Raw genomic sequence first — 18,916 nt, 5'->3', positions numbered from 1 at the left:
GTAGAGGGGGGTAAAAACGGGCAAATTGCAGATACATTTTAGACTGTTTATCACGGCCAGGTTTCTGAACCAATCTTAACGCAACTTTTGCCGATCGATAGAGAATGAACCAGGAATTCACATGGATCCTAAAAATATGCATTTTCAAAAATCATAGGCGGATACAGATAATTGAGATTGGGGGTACACAAAAAGTAAAGTAAATAAGGTTTTTGTTGGTACTGTTTCTAAAAAGGGTGGTAATGGTCTTGTTATGTTACAATTTTCTTATGAGAGAACGACTACAATTGTATTGGTCATGCATAGGCGGTGTCAGGGCACCTATGTTGGGAGGTAAAACATAACCCCCCTTTTTGGACGCCTGGATCCGCCTATTATAGCAAAAACGTGTCAAAAGAGGATGCACAATAACTGTATATGTTATCACATGATACCTTTCATTCACTGTTCGTAAAACTGGTGCAGCATCGTGATCTTCGCCCAAATGACTCGCTTCACGAATAGGACCCCCAATTCCCAGTGCTCTGGAGCCGCCCCTGGTAAAGTTATGAACTTGAAATTTTCAGGGAATGTGCCCAATTTAGTTTTAGGAAAAGTCAGAAAATTTCAGCATCGTAGCTTCAGCGGTTTCGGAGATATTCCCCAAAAACCTGAGGGGTGGATAAAAACAACCCCCCCCCCCCTGCCACTAATAGGGTTAAACGGCTTAGGCTTCCCATATTCCAAACACAAACTTTCAAATATGTGACGTCACAGCCCAAAATTACCTCCTTCCCCAGGCCACATTACTGTCATAAAGCTGATTCTTTTTACTCTGTAGGCACCACAACAAAGTTCAGACCAAGTTTTAAGCGATTTTTCAACGAACAAACCCATTTCAATCAGAATGACTAAACGAGGTGACGTCACACTAACGGTCGCTCCATGTTGAAGATAGGGCCTTGTACAAGGCCCATTTTCAAATGAAGGGAACGAATTTCTTCAACACCAAGAGGCCGCGGGGGTTGCAACCTAGATAGATAGTGGTTTCTGAACCTCGCCGCAAACTTGGCTATCTCAACTCAAATCCCATGTTAAAGGTGGGATAGTCCCTTTAAAGAATTTGCCTACAATTCGAATGAAGTTTTTCAGTAGAACGACAAACTACTTGGTGCCATCGACGTTAGGGAAAGACATCTCTAATGGCGCAAAAAAAGACTGCAGCATAAGTTGTTACGTTTTATGCGTAGGTACATTATGAAACTGCGGCGTACATTTAATCTCAGTCGCCACCCTGTACATAGAGCTCTGGGCTCCAATGTTGCGATGAGCACGTGTTGAATCGAAAACACTGCACACAGTAAATGACATTTGGGAGCCCGCACCGGTGAACGTTATGTAAGCGGCAAACGCTTCCATCGTTTTAGGGTCAGATCAATACCAGCGACATCAAAGATCGCAATTGATCATTTTGGTATATACAGTCACTTCCATTGTAGGTAGGTAAAATAATACCTACGCAAGATGTAAATACCTTGCAATATCTACGAGGTGTGTGTTACGGAAACAGTATGCACTACCGCAGTTGTGTGACGCCTTCAGATTGGGGTGAGAAGTAGTCCTCAATAGTTTAGCACTAGTATCAAGTTGCGTTTGCAGTTTGCACCCGGGCTTTTGATGATGCGATCTCCTCACCAAAGCGAAAACTGTGGACGACACCACTCGCCCTTCTATGCCGGCACACATGGGCGTACATTACGCATAACCTTGACTGTCAGCATGATTAGCGCACAGTACATATGTATGTACAGCTCGCCTCCCGGACACGCCGCCGGGAGGGTGACCCACGTGGAACGATACCTATCGAGCGGCCCGTGGCTCTGCTAGTCAGCCGTTAGCCGTCAAATGTGGTAACGCAAGCGTGACCTGCCGTCTGCCGTCCAGCGAGCTACGGATTAGCCCGACGTGTCGGACGGAAGACACAAGTCCGACCGACATAATCGGTTGACGTTGCTCCGGTTGTTTGAACGACAGTCGTGCAGAGCTGATCGCCCGCCGGGACTGACCCTTTCGCCCACGGGAGTGTGTGAGCTGACAGGACGGCGCGGCTGCTCGACACAGTGGCGTTGCAGTGCGACGTTGACCCGGCGAGATCGACTGACCTTTGGCTGCCGTCCGGCTGTCGGAGTCGGCAGCCACGTGGGTGCGCCCGAGGCCTGCCGCGAGAGTGCGGACCCCGGGGGCCGTCACTAGCGGCCATGACTCGGAGGGGAGCGCTGCTGCTGCTGGTCGTCCTGACTGTCGGCGTCGGCGCGCCGCCGTCCGGCATTGTGCCGCCCGATGGCAACTACCAGTGCTGCCAGGACGCATCCGCGCAGTTCCTGAGCACTCCCAAGGATGTTGTCAAACTGGATCAGTGCAAGAAGTTCTGCGAGACCAATGAGTATGGCAGCCCCGTGTTCCTCAAGGGCGCGTGGCTATGCGCACCGACGGCTGGCTACAAGTGCTCTGGTGTGGCGAAATCTTTCTGCGAGAGCTCCTTCGCTAGCATTGCCGGCTACTTCCGGCTCTACCCCCAATCGTTCTTCATAACGCGAAAGGAGGAATCACTACGTAAGTCGTCTGGATCGGACACTGTCGCCACCGACACGGTAACCAAGGACACGACGATCCGCGACAGGGCGCTGATCGGTGGCTCCGTCCGAGACATCCGCAAGGAGGAGGGAATCAGAAAGGTGGACATCGGCGTGACTAGGGAAGGCCTCCTGGGAACCACCAGACTGACCGGCCAGACTAGGGAGTTTGGCGGAGGCCAGAGCACTATTATTGGCGACCGCCTACAGATCAACGTCGGGCGAACGGGATCAGCCAACTTAACGCAAACCATCGGCATAACGGGTAGAAACACCAGCTCCGTCATCGGCACGAATCTCAGAGTTGATACGGCTTCCGACGGCTCCCAGGAGCTGAGAGGGCCCAACGGAGACCGTAGTGTGCTGACCAGAGTCGCGGACGGCACTACTCTCACCGACGGCCGCGACGTCAACAACCGCAGGATCGTCAGCAACATCAACAGGACGAGCGTCTCTGTGCGTGGTGACGCCCAGGGCCCTTCGGGCAGCCTGCTCGGGGACAAGGCCGGGGACATCAGCGGCATCGGCGACATCACACGCAATGTTGACACTACTGTCACTCGCGGCAGAGGCGTCATCAATAATTCGGGAAGCGGCAGACGGGATATCGAGCGACAAGGTCGGGAGACCACGGCTCGTCTTGACCAGACCAGAGGAGGTGCGCAGCTGCGGACGGAGACGGTGGATGTGGGTGGTACCACGTCTCAGTCCTCCAGGTCTGGCGGCCAGGCAGTGATCAACACCGACGCAGTCACCGTCTCCAAAGAAGGCGTCGGCTCCATCACGCAAGAGAAGAACAACACCATCGGTAACCAGGGCAACACGACACAGACGACCGACACTGAGGAGAAGCTCGTCAAGCGTACCCAGAACACCGAGTGCAAGAACTGCGCCAGCTCCGGTACCGAGGTCACGCTCAGCAGGGACCTCAAGGGTCAGCTGGTCGTCGCCAACAGCGAGTTTGACGACACCACGGTGAAAACGTCCACTGCCGCCGGCGGCAAGAGGCTCGACCTGGTGGGCCGCACCCGGACGGAGCTGAACGGCACCATGCTGAACGAGGAGGCAATGGGAGGCTCCACCACCGAGCGCACCTCCAAGGTGGAGGCGGGCTGCGACAAGAAGGTGGGCGGCTGCAATCTGGTGACCCAAAGCTCGGGCACAACGTCTGTTCAGTCGCGCAACACCACTGAAGACAAGGACAACGTCGAGACGAAGACGAGTGTCGTATCGGTGACGAGCTTTGGCTAATTTTGTCGTGTGGAGATGTTGTAGCCAGACGTTGGCTTATGAAAAGGTGAAGAGGCCTTGAAACAGCCACAGTTGCTGTTATTGCTGTCGCTGGTGATGATATGTGAAAAGTTTGAATTGCCGTCTTTGTCCTCGTGCCGATTCCCGACTTGATGGACTGATTTTGCACGAGCTAATCCACAAATCAGTAATGCCTGTCATGAAAGTAAAATTTTTATGAAGTTTGATACAGGGCTAAAAACCATTTTTTAAGTTCGGTAACCATTTTGAAAACCGTTCCATTGCCTTTGACTTTTGGCTGCTCACGTTATGCTAGTATTCACACTACAGTGCGAAATTATCCACGTCTCTCGTCTATGACGCAATAAATGGGTATTAGTTATCATCTTTTAGCATGACGGACTCAAAAAAAAAATCGTAGGTATGCAGCGCTATGCTGTCATTGCGTGACATGAACAATAACATATTACCTTATTGACCGGTTACGTCCTAATGAACACCAAGACTCATAACAGGAGCAGTGAAACGGGGGGGGGGTGGATATCGCCCAACCCTCCTATTTTTCGCAAATAACTCACGCCGTAACCATTATATTAACGTCAAATTTTTAGTACTTGCCTAGAATTGAATTGCGCACCATGCTGTGCAAGCAATAAGTAAATTGGTCCACAACTTTTCTAGTTGCAGGTAACTTAGCCACGAACGCATTTTATTATCCTGTAAGCGTTGTTGAATCAACTGGCAGATCTTGTCACCTTACAAAGATAACAGAGATTTGTTTATTTTACACATGAATAACGAGTATGACGAATTACATCCACACACTCACAATGAATGTTCGATCTCCTGCACTGATGCCATTAACCACACCATCTGACTGACTAAGAAATGATCAGCACACAAAGTTCATTACTCTCGATGGTTATGTATCTCGCACAAAAATGTGCTGCACATTTTGATGTCGCTATGGGTTTATCCCACACATTTGGTAACGCAGCTTCTGTAACATGATAATCGGTGTGATGCGGCGCCGACAAATTCACCACCTTAGGGTCCATGGTTCCCCCGCGCCACCTGTGCGCGCCGAGCTGATTATGTACATTTCTGATTCCATGTGCACAGAACATCCTACATTCTATCACACATCGCTTTCCGTTTGTCAGCGTTTAGTGTCATACGCATTATAATCATCACTTATCACCGTTCACCTGAACGATAAAAGTGAACGAAGGAAGCAGCGTCATGAAACGTTTACACTCTTCAATTTACCCGCTGAGTAAATTGAAATTCAATTCACGGCCGGCTGAGTGTCTATAGCCGAGTTTGATATCCATCGAACTTTGGCTACTTATGCCTCGTGTGTCCGCCATGGTTCAGAATCTCATCAGCATTCCAACAACGACAAACAGCAGTACCATTTACATTTTTCCATCAGAGCCTATCCGCCACACATTTTGTCTCGCTTCGGTGCACTGGATGCACCTTTTTTCCGCCGGGAATCCATCATAAATTCACGCCACTGCCCTAGCTACATTAGTCTTCACCATTCCACCATCCTGAAGCATCGTCCCACCAGAGACCTATTCCATCACACCACACTCTCTTGGTCAGTGTCAGGGCGCACAGTACGTGTTAGGGAGCTGTACGCGTCCGACCCGCCCCGGCCGCGGCGTAGCGTGGCGTAGAGCACGGCGCCGTCGTGCTGCCGGTCGTACTCGTCGCCGTACCGCTGGGGCCGTTCCCGGGGGTAGGGCTCGCCGCCACGGCAGCGGGGGAGGGTCAACTCAGAAAATGCTGATGTCGAGTGCAGCTGGAAAATGGGAACCGTTTAGAGTAAAGAGGGTCCATGGGGTTCGCCAGTATACTAATTGTTCTACATTTTCGCAGCATGTCGTTTTCTTGTTAGACATCATAACATTATATAACATGCATCAAATCCCTGCAAAAAAAAGTTATGTAAGTACAGCCCACCGCTAAAGTAATGTAGGGTTTTACCAATCTCAACGGTTGGCTTTGACTGGCGATTGTTTAAAGGGACCCTCCCACCTTCAAAAAAGTTTATGAATTGGCATGAAAGTGATGTCGCTCGGTTCAGAAAGAGCGAGAACGAATATTTACCAAATTTCACGGAAAAATATTCACCGGTTTTCAAGATATTAGACTTTTACTTTTGTTTACTTTTTGGGATCTCCGCTGTTCCTAGCGACTTTATTTGGAAGCAATAGTTTGGCAGCTGAAAAAAACGGCACTTGTTGCGCGCAAAGCAGCATATACCACCGCGTGCTACAAAACGGTTTAGTCAAACATTTAAAAATCTTTAGATATCTGCGCTGACGTCACACATTCAGAGGGGTATTCCTATGCATTAGCCCCTCTGAATCAAAACGCTGCAATTTTGAAATTCAATATTTCCGATTTAAGGCATTTCTCGATGTTGTGAGTGCCGAAACCGGTAATTGTGAGCCAGGGACCCCATTTTGGCTATCTCAACTCAAATATAATGTTAAGGTGGGAGGGTCCCTTTAATGCGGAGTGATCGAAAAGAAGATGTCAATAGCTTAAGTTGCAGCTGCAAGGGTGACGATACATATAAGCTACATTCAAAGTTTCATTGTAGTCTGGTTAATCGTTCCTAAGCTTCAGAAGCAGAACATACCCATGACTGAAACCCCACATTACTTCTGCTGTGGACTGTACCTATAGCTAAAAGGCTAACATTTTACATATTTATTAAATGTTCCATTGAATGACAAATTCAGGAAAATTTCGTAACACGGTTCTTTTTACCTTCTCACAGCCGTTTTCAACTGAATAGCCCGACGTGCGGAAAGGAGGCAGGGAAGAATTCATTTCGGTATCTTCGGCACGATAACGCGTCATTCCTGTCATCTCAGAAACTCCGTATTCTGTGGAGAGAGTACCAGAACTAATTTCAAAATCTGCATCGCAAATGTGCTTGGGAGGTGGCGGAATACAGAGAAGGGCGTAACGGGGACGTTTTTAACAAGCCAAACTTGTAAGTGTCTTAGGCCTCTTTGTTGTAACAGTGTTACCAGGTCATTTTTGTCCCAGATCAGTCAGCCAGGAGTCTATGGTTTGGTTTGGCATCAGCATTGCCAACCAAACGCTGCGTGGGATGGCTGATCAATGACAGTCGGTGCAAACATTACATGCTCTCATACCTCCCCAGCCTCGCATCGCCCACAGGATATGACAAAACCCAGTTCCAGCGGCACAATCCGACATATTGAATGCACGAGTGTGAAAGTTCAGGGCTCACAGTGACCTCCGAACGTTCAGAGTGTCAAATTGAAATGTCAGACACAGAGTTGGGTGGCTCGGACCGCGTCAGGCGTGCCCAGGTTATGCATTATTCGAGGGAAGCTGACCATCACAGGTGCGAGTCAGGAGTCAATAACAAAGTAGAAAACGAGGTTCAGAAGCTCTGCGATGAGCATGATTCGAAGTATCTGCGAGATCTGCAGCCTACGGCGTGGGTGTACGAAAATTAGTTGATATGCGGCAGGAAGCGTGTGTTCACTTACCATGCTCAGTGGGCACAACATCGGGGTTTCTGTCATCTGTCTCGCACTGATAGGTGTCCAGCGGTCGGTAGGAGGCCGGGGCAGAGCCCGCCGCACCCCCCGGTGCCGGGCCCGGCCCTGGCCCCGGCCCGACCTTGACCGGCAGCGCAGAGGTCACCAGGTCAGCCGGGGTCTCCGACTTGCCCGCGGCGTGGCTGCCGGCATGTCACAAACGGGACCTGTTAGGGTCAGACTCTGAGCATGGCGAAGCGCATGCGATCAACAAATAATAAATAAATCAAATGGTCATGCATGTAATACGTCACAGAAACAGGCGTTCGATGTTATAAGCGCGATAAAAAGTACCCAATAATGCTTGTAAAACAAATTGAATACGACTATTTTACATAGATTCAGCCTAGCAGCAATGGTCGTAAAGAAAATATTCCGTAAAAGTGGACCACGGTAAACTATATAAAATACAGAGAAGCATATGAAGCAAATTGCAGTCACTTGGAACGGAGTTCAATGCCTGATTTCAACATCGATTTTTCCTTGACCAGATACGCTAAACACATCTCTTGTTTTTATTTTTTACCTAATACATTCATCAGCTGCTATAGCGATCAGTCACCACCCCTCTCTTCTGTGACCCTGTCACCAGCATGGACCTGCGGTAGCTGAACCCCCACCCCTCTCCTGCACCATTCCTACCTGCTCCGTAGACAGGCCACTACTCCAACCGCGATCAGCAGGAGGGAGAGCACGCCTCCGATCAGCACTCCGATCACAGGGGTCATGGACACCTCCTGTAGCTGGGTGGAGCCTGAAGGAACACCGAGGCAATAGGTCAGCCCTGGACAGGGGCGATTGGGGGAGGGGTTCCATACATTGATTCACAGAAACACATGTCCTTCAATTTTCCGCAATTTTTCACCATTGTCTCCGCTTTTCACTCATTAACCCCTGTGGTAGTGTTCTTTTTCTCCCTGAGTCTCTCTCTCCCTTCCTCTCCCTCTCCATCTCCCTATCCCTCTACCTCTCCCTCCCCCCTCTCCCTCTCCCTCTCCTTCTCCTTCTCTCTCTCTCTCTCTCTCTCTCTCTCTCTCTCTCTCTCTCTCTCTCTCTCTCTCTCTCTCTCTCTCTCTCTCTCTCTCTCTCTCTCTCTCTCTCTCTCTCTCTCTCTCTCTCTCTCTCTCTCTCTCTCTCTCCCTCTCCCTCCATCTCTCTCTCTCCCTCTCCCTCTCCCCCTTTCCCCACCCACCAGCGTCGTTGCTGACGCGTTTCTCTGCCGCCTGCAGCGTCAGACCGTCGATGGTAACAGGTTCGCTGCGCCCTCTGTCGTTCTCTGCATAAAGCTCTAGTCGCAGTCGCAGGCCGGCAGGCAGGTGGCGCACCGAGAAATCAGGCTCAGCCTGGGTCAGGTTGCGCAGCAGTCGGCGACCGGCCGCTTCGCGAAGCTCCGCCACGAAGCGCTGCGCCATCCCGCCGTCGAAGCCGGCCTTGCACCGGACTGATAGTGACTCGGAGCTCTGGTTGAGCACGAGGCAGTCGTGTAGGGGCTCCGGACGGCCTGAGGGTAAACAAACGGTCCGGTCCGGTGAAGGTGCTACGGTGTGTTGTGTGGTTGTGCTTGTGCCAACCATTTGTTTGCATCATTGAAAGACGAGAAACGAAGAACTTGAAAGAAGAGGTCACTTTATAAGATAATGCTGCGTTTATGCTATGCTTTTGATCACAAACAAAGACGCCTCTAAACCTTCTTGAATATTGAAAGACGCCTTATTGAGCCGATAAGAATAAATTAGCCGTACCGTTTGAACCATTAGAACCAGCCCCATGAAATGCTAGTCAATCGCATGTTAGTCCATTTGTTGAAGGATACCTCAGATGCAGAGCAATAACAAAGAAACCATTTCTGACGAGACAAGTGTTTCAACTCACCGGCGGCGACCACGTTGAACACACAGGGCCGCACCATTCGGCCGATGCTGTTGGTAGCCATGCAGATCATCTGTCCATAATCCTGGTCCGCTCGAGGCAAAAACGATATAGTGCTCGTCAAACCATCAGAGGTCACCTGAAACAGATGAGCGCAGGTTTGAAGTAGGGTTGAAATACCATCAGAACATTGAGAGAATAGGTCCGTTATGCGGGACATCATGAACTTTTGCAACTCACAAGTGGATATCATTAGTTGCTGTCGTACTATAATTACTACATATTTCGTCATGGACTTATTTTCCCACCAAAGTACGTGCCTGCTACGTTACACAGCACTCGATCTGCGCCCAAGACATCCTTCAGGATTGCCCCTTCAGGATTGAAACGCGTATTGAAATTCGACTACCGGTCAATTGATGGCAAATGCATCCGTCGTCCATAACTGCAATAGGTCGATAAATTTACATTTACCCCAGTCTCCCAGTTCGGAGAACTGACGTACCGCTGAGTTGGTGAGGTCCAGCGTCTCCAGCGACGTGTTGAAGCGCCAGGCGAAGGTGACCTGGGGCGGGTCAGCGTCCACCTGACACGTGACCGGGGTCGACTGGCTGCGGGTCACCCCGTAGCGCCGCGGCTGACCCGGCCGACACACGGGCGCGTCTGCAGAGAGGGCAGAGGTCACACACATAGTCAGAGGTCACACGGGGGTACCGACTTTGTAGGGCAGGGCTCATAGGTCAGATGCAAAACAGATGGTGTGAGTTGGCAGTCTGGCAGCATTTTTGTGTAATTTTTAGTTCCTTCTTGATTTGTACTCGGACAGTTGAAAGTTCGCTATTGTCATTGCAAGTGTAGTTGGCATTATGGCGTGTGTGCTTGTGCAGTTTTACTGCTTACATTCCTTTTAGAGTGGATGTGCGCCTTGCTGCACGCTTAGGGGGCACATCTCTCCATTACCAAGTCAACGACGGCTCAGCAGTCAGCAGATGGGTATGCTGTGCCGCAACACACGGCTGTGTTGCGGTGCAGTCTATACAGCAGACGACGAACTGGATACATGGACATTGGACAGGAGTGCGGGCGGATGGCAGCTGCATGATACGCATTGAAATGATCCGATTTGTTATAGCTCTTGACACAGTTTTTTTTCGCGCAGGCATCGGTGATAGACAGCTTCCAGTTCCAGCTATGGTTTTGCAACGGAATATACAGTCTACGACAGTCGTAGACTATATATTCCGCGTTTTGATAGGAAAGACGCAACAACTCGAAGGTTGTAAGGATTGAGTAAAAATGACTTTTCAAGGTGATGCCACTTCTGTCAGGTACAATGTTTTAGAGAGATAATAAATGGCGCCTTGCCAATGCGTTTAGGACATTGATTCGCGACAGTGTCGACCAGGATGAATTGCAATATTTGTTTTCAGAATGTATCATTTATCTTCATGGGACCTTCGGAAAAAAAAATAATTCATCGTTTTTCAACCCTTGAAATACTTTATTTTTTCACACCCTAGCGCAGCCCACTGTCCAATCCAGCGCCCCGGGCCGATCTAAAACTCCAACATCTTTCCGGCACTAGTTCCCACCGGCGCCGGCGCTTATTTACCCATCTATCAGCACCACGGGGAGCCAAATTTAATTTCCACCTTTCGGCACGGAGCGATGTGTTATTAAGTGCGGGCCTCCTCAAAAACGGCCCCAACTGCCGACAAGATAGACTGCCTGCTCGGGGCGTGGGAGCACCGCCAGTGGGGCGGCCTGCGCACCGGACCTGAGCCGGGTCTCTGACAGCAAATCTCGTGTAAGCCCGGCTTCACCGGGGATCAAACAGCTGTTGTTTTAGCCGTGGACGGACTTTGGACGCTAATGTCACAGCAAAGATGGACCGCTGCCGGAAGATGGCCCCGACGCCACGGATAGATGGTCTGAGCACACAATGGTTGAAAAACTTTGACACCTCTTCTGATATATACCAGGGCATATTTTAACACACTGACTGCGTCCCATTTTGGGACGCAGCCCCCTGCCTTTGGGACGTAGCCCTCGCGAAATTTGAACCACTGCGTCCCACACTGAAATGCCACGGTTTTATACCCCTAGGGTATGTGCCCTGCCCAGTGTCCTGTCCGTAGGTCTTGTACCTTGACCTGCCCTGCTCTGCATTCAGGCTCTGTGCCCCGCCTTGCCCTGCCCTCAAACCCGATACCTTATATGATACCCGATACCCGATACCAGCCTTGCCTTTGGACCCTGCATCCTACCCAGTCCTCAAGCGCCTAATGTGTCTTATCTTAGCCTCATGGCCAATGCCTGCCCTGTCCGTAGGGCTCAGACTCTGTGCCCTGCCCATCCCTGAGGTTCTGTTTAGAGATGTTAAGGTCGAGACCGCAGGCCCGGCGCCGGGCCCAAAATCGGGCCCGGCAGGGCTTTTCCATGACCTGAACGCGATGCTGCCGGGCTCATGCCGGGCTTGCAGAATGAACAGCGTAATGCTGAAAGGATGTACCGCCGGGCTTGATGCCGGGCTCAAGTATACTTGCACTCAGCACTCATAATTATATGAGTGCTGGGCTTGATGCTGGGCCTAACCAAACTTGATGCGGTGCCGGTCCGGTACTAGTCCCGGATTTCGGGGAAATTTTGACACCTCTAGTCCTGTTAATTGCCCTGCCCTCAGATCCAGAAGGTACTTATATTGATAAAGAATAAAAATATAAGACTTTAGCTAAAACTGGAGAAGAGTAAGACTATCCCTGAACCTGGGCGGAACCGACAGAGGCGAGGCTGTATACTGTACATTATCTCACTTGCATTATATACTATTTCGCTTACGATGTGCCCTTTCCGATCGAAGCATGTGCCCTACGCCATCTTTGGGACGCAGTAAAAAATCCTTAAAATATGCCCTGATATATACGAAGTTATATTTACAAGCATTGAATGGAACATCTGCGTATAAATTCATAAATACTTTAGTCAATTCAGCATTCTAACACACTAAAGGTCTTCTACAAACCAACAACGAAGAAACCATAGAATAACCATAGCACTATAGAAATAAGCTGTACCATGGTTCTATTTCTAGAGCCATGGTATAGCACAGAATGAGCTCAAATTTTTTCCCTTCCTCTCGTCCCTCCTCTCTCTCTCTCTCTCTCTCTCTCTCTCTCTCTCTCTCTCTCTCTCTCTCTCTCTCTCTCTCTCTCTCTCTCTCTCTCTCTCTCTCTCTCTCTCTCTCTCTCTCTCTCTCTCTCTCTCTCTCTCTCTCTCTCTCTCTCTCTCGTCCCTCCTTACACCTGACGCTGAGATGGACCGGCCGGCTGACGCCCTCGCCCTCCGGGTTGGAAGCGCTGCAGCTGTAGGGCCCAGAGGCGCGCCGGCTGAGGTTGCGGATCACCAGGCTCCGGTCGCTGATGGTGACCATGTCGCTGACCCCCAGCTGGGAACTCGGCGACACCGGCATACCCTGCACGGAAAAAAACACACACACACACACACAGACGTGAGGTAAAACGAGCAATAAACCACGTTCATGACAACATGAGAGAGTGTTTCGAAAGACGAAAAAAAAGAAGAACAGGCAAAAGATGACGAAGTACTTAGAGCAGCTCGCAATAAAGAATGCAGCAGGGAGTAGGGACAGGGACTTGAGAAAATGCACGGTTTGCTTACGCTTATGAATTATCAAGAATCAATCAAATGGCGTGCCATGCGTGTCAATTTATGGCACATAATTGGCGTCAAGTGTTTGACATATTTCCGCACAGCCCAGAATATCTGTCCAACGACAGCCGCTGTAAAATTGAAAAAAAAAAATGCCTCACGCCGTTCTTTCAGCGCATGGAATGCCTATCGACGCCAAACTTCCGTCTCTCTTTTCGGTTAATTTCGTAATCGCATCTCAGCCTCTGACAATGACCACCGCTCCCCTGCCACCGAGCGGCATGCATTCTCTCCTGAGTGGCTGTCATGTCTGCGGTCCCTTTGTGGGCGCGCCTCTGACCGGAGTCCAGCGGTGGATGAACGGTCTATCGAGCGGCCGGCGTCTCGACCGGTGGCCTGGGCACGTGGGCCGGCCTCCAGCGGCGACGATCCGGCCATAGCAGACACCAGGGCAGGTGGCGGCTACCGCGACGGGCTAGTATAGTTGCATTACATATGTATATCAAGACCGAAACTGAGCAAACATTCGTGCGGCTTGTCAGTTAGGAGAATGAACTATTAGATGCAAGTGATTACAACTGTTCAGTTTGTATTCCGTTTGTATTCCTCTTGGCACGTATCTATTTCATTGTAGGTACCTATGCAAAACCTAGCACACATTTATCAGCTGTCCACTAAAGAAGAACTTAACAAAGCACTTGGAATTCCGACAATAGGCAAACAACTTCTAAGGGACTCCGATGCATAGCCCGCCGGCAATAAACCTCAGTCAGGACCGGCCAGCCCCCGGCGCGGCGGCAGCGGGCACGAGCGACGAGCACATGACAAATGGAGGGTCCGGAGAGCAATCAGTGGCTTACAATTCTTCTTTGTCAGACCGGAGCCCCAGTGGGCCACATTCAAACACCGGCCGGTGGCTGCAGCAGTGATTCATTGCGGCAAACTGCGCTCTCCGACTGCAGATTGACCTCAGGTGACAAGGTGAACTGACCGCAGGCGACAGTGGACTGACTGCAGGTGACACTGGACTGACTGCAGGCGACACTGGGCTAGCTGCGGGTGGCGTTAGGTGACCTCAGGTGTGGACTGACTTCAACTGACTGCGGACTGACCTCAGATGATGGTAGATTGACCGTAGGTGACACTGGACTGGCTTTAGGTGACGGTACCGAGTGACGGTACTAACCTCCGAGTGACAGTGGACTGACCTCAGGTGACAGTGGACTGACCGCAGGTGACTGTAGTCTGACCGTGGACTGGCTGCAAGCTAACCTTATATGGTGTGAGTTGACTGGAGAACACGGTGTTTGCCAAAGTTAGAGAAGAACGGTGCTCGCATTCGGCTATGATTTTGCGATGAACGAACCAGTTTCGGACTTTACAAAGACTGTTTTTCGGCTGCTGACCATGATAAGGAAAAAAAACTACAAGAATCTTGAGATACAACGAACACACATATTTACTAGGCGAGGCAAATCTGTAGTCCAGCCAAAGACAAATTCTGAGTGGCCAACAGATACCGAGCTCAGATCGACCGTAGAGAATCGCCACCACGCCAAGTCGGTCGTGTGATTAGCACGGCTTCGCGCCCGCTAACTCCGATTGTCACCGTCCCACCGCCGCGCTCCAAATGAGCGCCCTGTCACCCCGGCTGATGCATTTGTGGCGCAGCAGTGACAAATGACCACACTCGCATCCGAAGATCATAAAGCGACGCAGCCGGCAGCTGGGGAGAGAAAGCGGCTTCGGTTGAACTGTAGTGGATAGCGACTCGCGCTATATGCAGGCTGTCGATACAGCTACGTAGCTTGGAGGCGGAGGACGCATTATGCTTTGAAGCAGCTTGTCATATTTAGGCTCCGAGCTGTTAAAATTTCGCTGATAAGATGACAGAGCTTGTATCGGAAACGTGTTGTCAATGTTTGAAACAATCAACAGCAATCCGCAATGCATGGCTGAAACAGTTTCCTACCTTATGATTCCATTTGACGCTGTAAATTTTGGGATTTGCTTGTATTTCACAATCAAAGTAAGCATCAGCTCCTTCTTGTATTTTATTCGGGTCCAAGGCGTTTCCTAGGCGAAGGTTGACTTGTGGAGCATCTGCGAAAAAAGGAGCATGCGTCACTCTTTGCTACCCAAGGGAGATGCCTGACGTATTTGATAAAAGCAGTGTGCATTAGCAGGTCCATCATGCAAGTCCATTATTTTCAAACGCTGCAGAAACATGCTGCTTGTGGATGTTCCACATAAATTAGACAATGTCCTTGATATTGCCGGCACGCCGGCATTGCTCAATAAATATTTCATTGTATCAACAAACAATACATTTTCAAAGCTCAGAAACTCTATCGATCCTGCCCACTACTGCAGGAGCGGCGCCATCTCACATCGGACGTTGAGAGTCCTCCTGTCCTCGATGATGCCGTTGGAGACGAGGTCGTTCTCGGCTCGACAGACGAGCGGCAGGCCGTGCTGAGAGGCGCTGGGTCGGAACGATACGGAGCTGCTGCTGACGTTACCGCGACTCACCGCCTGGCCGGGAAGAGAACAACGGAGGTGACACGCTCGAAAGAGAGGTGAACGGTGAGCGTGATCAGCTGGAATGGGACTGGCAAGGGGAGTAGGTGCCCTTTGAAAGAACGTATGCAGCGAGTGTGGCTTTAGCAAAATGGACGACAAACGGATGCGGATTGCACAATCTGTAGGACGCAGAAGGACGAAGATGGCTCTCTCTAGTTGAAGGAGTTATTAATAGGCATAAACGATATACAAAGGCAGATTGGGGAGAATGACATTCTATGAAAATACAGCTAATAGTATACGCATGGATAACGCTTCATTACACCCTTGATTACAAGACATATCTATGGTGGTGTTCTTAAAGGGAGATAATGAGCTTTCTTTTTTCAAATAAAAATTACTCGACATCTATACTATTTCTACTGTAGTATCTATAAAATATGAAAATTTCCTAGCACATTTTCGTATGTGAAAAAGGTTTTTATTTTTGCAAAAAAGAAGCAGTACTTGCAGTACTTGTAACACCCACCGAAATGCGTTGTCCTTCTCTATAAAAAAGTCGCAGTATATGGCGCTTTTGTTTCAAACAGCGACGCTTGGGTTTTTGTTTGTTATCGCCTTGTCGTTGCTTGGTTGTAAGGATTCTAATTTGAATTAGAGTTAATTCGGTTTTAGAATTAATTAGATTCTAATTCGGGGGTACATAGTGCCTACTCTTCTTTGTTTCCAAGTATTATTTTGCGCCACAAATGAACGGCAAGCGCCAGAAACGCAGCCAAATCTTGCGATTGCGACTACGAAATTCATTATTTTGGCCTCAGAGCCTGAAGCGAAAAATACAAGCATATTTATTTCAAAAAGACTTCAGGTTTGTCGAACGGTGTTATGAGAATTTTGATAACAGTACTGCATAAGTTTTTCAGTGATGCCGCAAAAGTGTTGTATCTATCTTCTTTTATTGTGCAGTCGGCGGGACCGATTCAAATTGAGTCGTTGCTACTAAAATAGCAGCATATGGCGACAGATGATGAACAGGAAAAATAGTTGCGTAAATTTAGACATAAACCACCCCCAAACCATGAATATCTTTTGAAGGCACTATAGACGACCATTAACTAACTAGATGTGATGAAGATCAAATGTAATGAATACGCTCATTTTACAAAATTACATGCAAGTACCAAAAAGTGATGTAAGTACTTATTCAACGGTCATTTTCAGCGGTCCCCGCTAACGTGACTTCAAGTTGAGATATTTGCGGCAAGGTACCGAATTGAGCAAAATGGTTTTAATTTACATTATAACTTGTTGTGTTTTGTCAGAAAATGGTCCTAACTCAGATTTTGTGGAAAAAGGTCATAATCTCCCTTTAATGTGTTGAGAGCCAGATCACAAATATTGAGCTGGCAAAAAGCGTTTAGACTTCCGGTTCTACCTTCTTGTAGAAAGCGGAGGACGGCGTTGTTTGTAAGGCTTAGACCGCTGCAGCGGTCTGTAGTGAGAACGAAATCCCATACCGCTTTACGAGAAAAAAAATAACAATAGATCAAGGAAAACGTTCACAACACCACTGCGAGGTTTTAGCGATGTGTGAGGATATCACATTGGAATTACAGTAGTCAGATTACCTTATCGCTTCCAACCAGCCGGCACGGCGTTGCAACGCAAAAATTATCAGGCATTCTCAATCTCCAAATCACCCGACTCACAAGGGGCGAGACGTAAGCCATTGAATTATTGTCATATATCAGGCTAGGCTGAGCGATAACGGTAAGTGATGGTGCCTATCGCCCTGAATGCACGCCAACTGCAGATGGAACAGCCGGTTTCGTTTATTTTGCCGCCTTCCAGATGACAAATGAAAGTGGCTAAACGATGCGACATTTTTCCTTCCCCCGCCACTGTCGCCGAGAGGGCCGGCCGCTCTGTTTCGTATTCTCAGGTGAGACGAGCCAAGCCATCGCTATGCAGGGCAGAGAGCTGACAAAATGTGCTTCTTCCAACCATGTATGGAGGTGAAAACAGCATCAGGGTGCACACAAAAGGGTCACGTATGCTTGAGACTGTCAGCATTTTAGCTGTGTAATTACATTGGTTGAGAAGCAACTGCCTGAAAAGCTGCAGCTGTTCGAAACTAGAATGGTCTTGAAGCTTTCCTGCATATTCATAACAATTCGCCACTGCACTAGTTTTGAAGCTGGATAAACCTAAAACTCTTACCATAAAAAGCGCAGTTATAGTTTAAGAGAAAAATCTGTTGAGTTAAGATGAATAGTAGACGATGGACAGTCGGGTCTCCGACCGCGTCAGGTCAGGTCACGAGTCAGGTCACTAACCGCGTGTTTGTGTCCGGTGAGGCGTCTACTCCCGATCCACCAGGTGATATTGGCAGGCGGTCGGGAGCCGTAAGTACGACACAGGAGGTCGTACGACTGCTCAGATGACATGGAGTTCAGCGAGGAGCCCAGCATCTCCACACTCAGCGGTCGAACTGGAACGAGGAACAGCTCTCGTCACCGCAGTCATCTTCATAAGAGGAGGTTAACACTGAATTCCCCGTTGCCTAACCTTACCAAATTACGGACAAGATAACACACTGCATCAATGTATTGTTAACGAATGACATATCGGTTGGATGTAAGTCGATAAAAAAGAGATCGCAACAATAACCCTCGCCCCGTTGGGGGGGGCCATTTTGGCCCCCCCCCTGTGGTTTTCCTGAATAGCAAGAAAACGGCGGCGCGCAGCGCCGCCAAATTTTCAGTACCTTCCCGGGCATCAATTTGACACCTTCACACCAAATTTCAAGTCTTAGGCCACCTTAGGTCAGGAGTTATTGAGGTCAAACTGAGGTCATGTTCGAGCAAAAATGAGCAAAAAACATGCAATCTTGAAACGCTCACCAAATCTACAGTTATCAAGCAATTTCAAAGTTCTTTATATGGTCTAGTAGACAAAAAGCGGCGCTACAAAACTGCTATCTCGGATTTTCAAAATTTTTGGTTTTTGACCAAAAAAAATTCAAAAAATTGATTTTTTTAGAAAAACTTTGAAAAAATCCAAAATTTTTCCGAATTTCGAAAAAAAAACCGGAATATATGTGATAGTCCCAGCGCTCTTCATATACATACCAAATTTCAGATCGATATCTCGTTTTTTGGCCAAGTTATAGCGAAAAAACTGTTCAAAAATGATGACGTCAAATTTTGAACTCAATTTTTAGCAATTCTAGACCACGTACGGCAAAACAAAGACCACCATTGAATTCCCCGTGACGAGCTGCATCGATTCGATACCCATTTTATGCAAAAATATTAACTTTGAAATTTGACCTAATTTGACCTGACCTTGACCTGACCTTGACCTGACCTTGACCAAAACGTGATCTAAGCTGGC

The 18,916-nt window shown here is 48.9% G+C and overlaps 1 protein-coding gene across 1 annotated transcript; it reads right to left on the bottom strand.

Annotated features, from left to right (window-relative positions):
- Nucleotides 1-4,628: 4,628 nt before the first annotated feature.
- Nucleotides 4,629-18,011, bottom strand: LOC122364967 (nephrin-like; the record flags this gene model as incomplete). The annotated part of the gene is made up of 11 exons (XM_043335799.1): nt 4,629-5,673; nt 6,651-6,769; nt 7,409-7,602; nt 8,102-8,213; nt 8,652-8,960; nt 9,332-9,467; nt 9,834-9,991; nt 12,629-12,800; nt 14,970-15,100; nt 15,388-15,532; nt 17,857-18,011. Coding segments are annotated over 11 exons (1,853 nt in total), but the record flags the coding sequence as incomplete, so codon positions are not given.
- Between the last annotated feature and the right edge of the window lie 905 nt (nt 18,012-18,916).

This window comes from Amphibalanus amphitrite, unplaced genomic scaffold, assembly GCF_019059575.1.
Source record: "Amphibalanus amphitrite isolate SeventyFive unplaced genomic scaffold, NRLGWU_Aamphi_draft 000709F_arrow, whole genome shotgun sequence".
Lineage (NCBI taxonomy): Eukaryota > Metazoa > Arthropoda > Thecostraca > Balanomorpha > Balanidae > Amphibalanus > Amphibalanus amphitrite.
The sequence above is the reverse complement of the archived record's forward strand: the minus strand, read 5'-3'. Positions and strand labels throughout refer to the sequence as shown.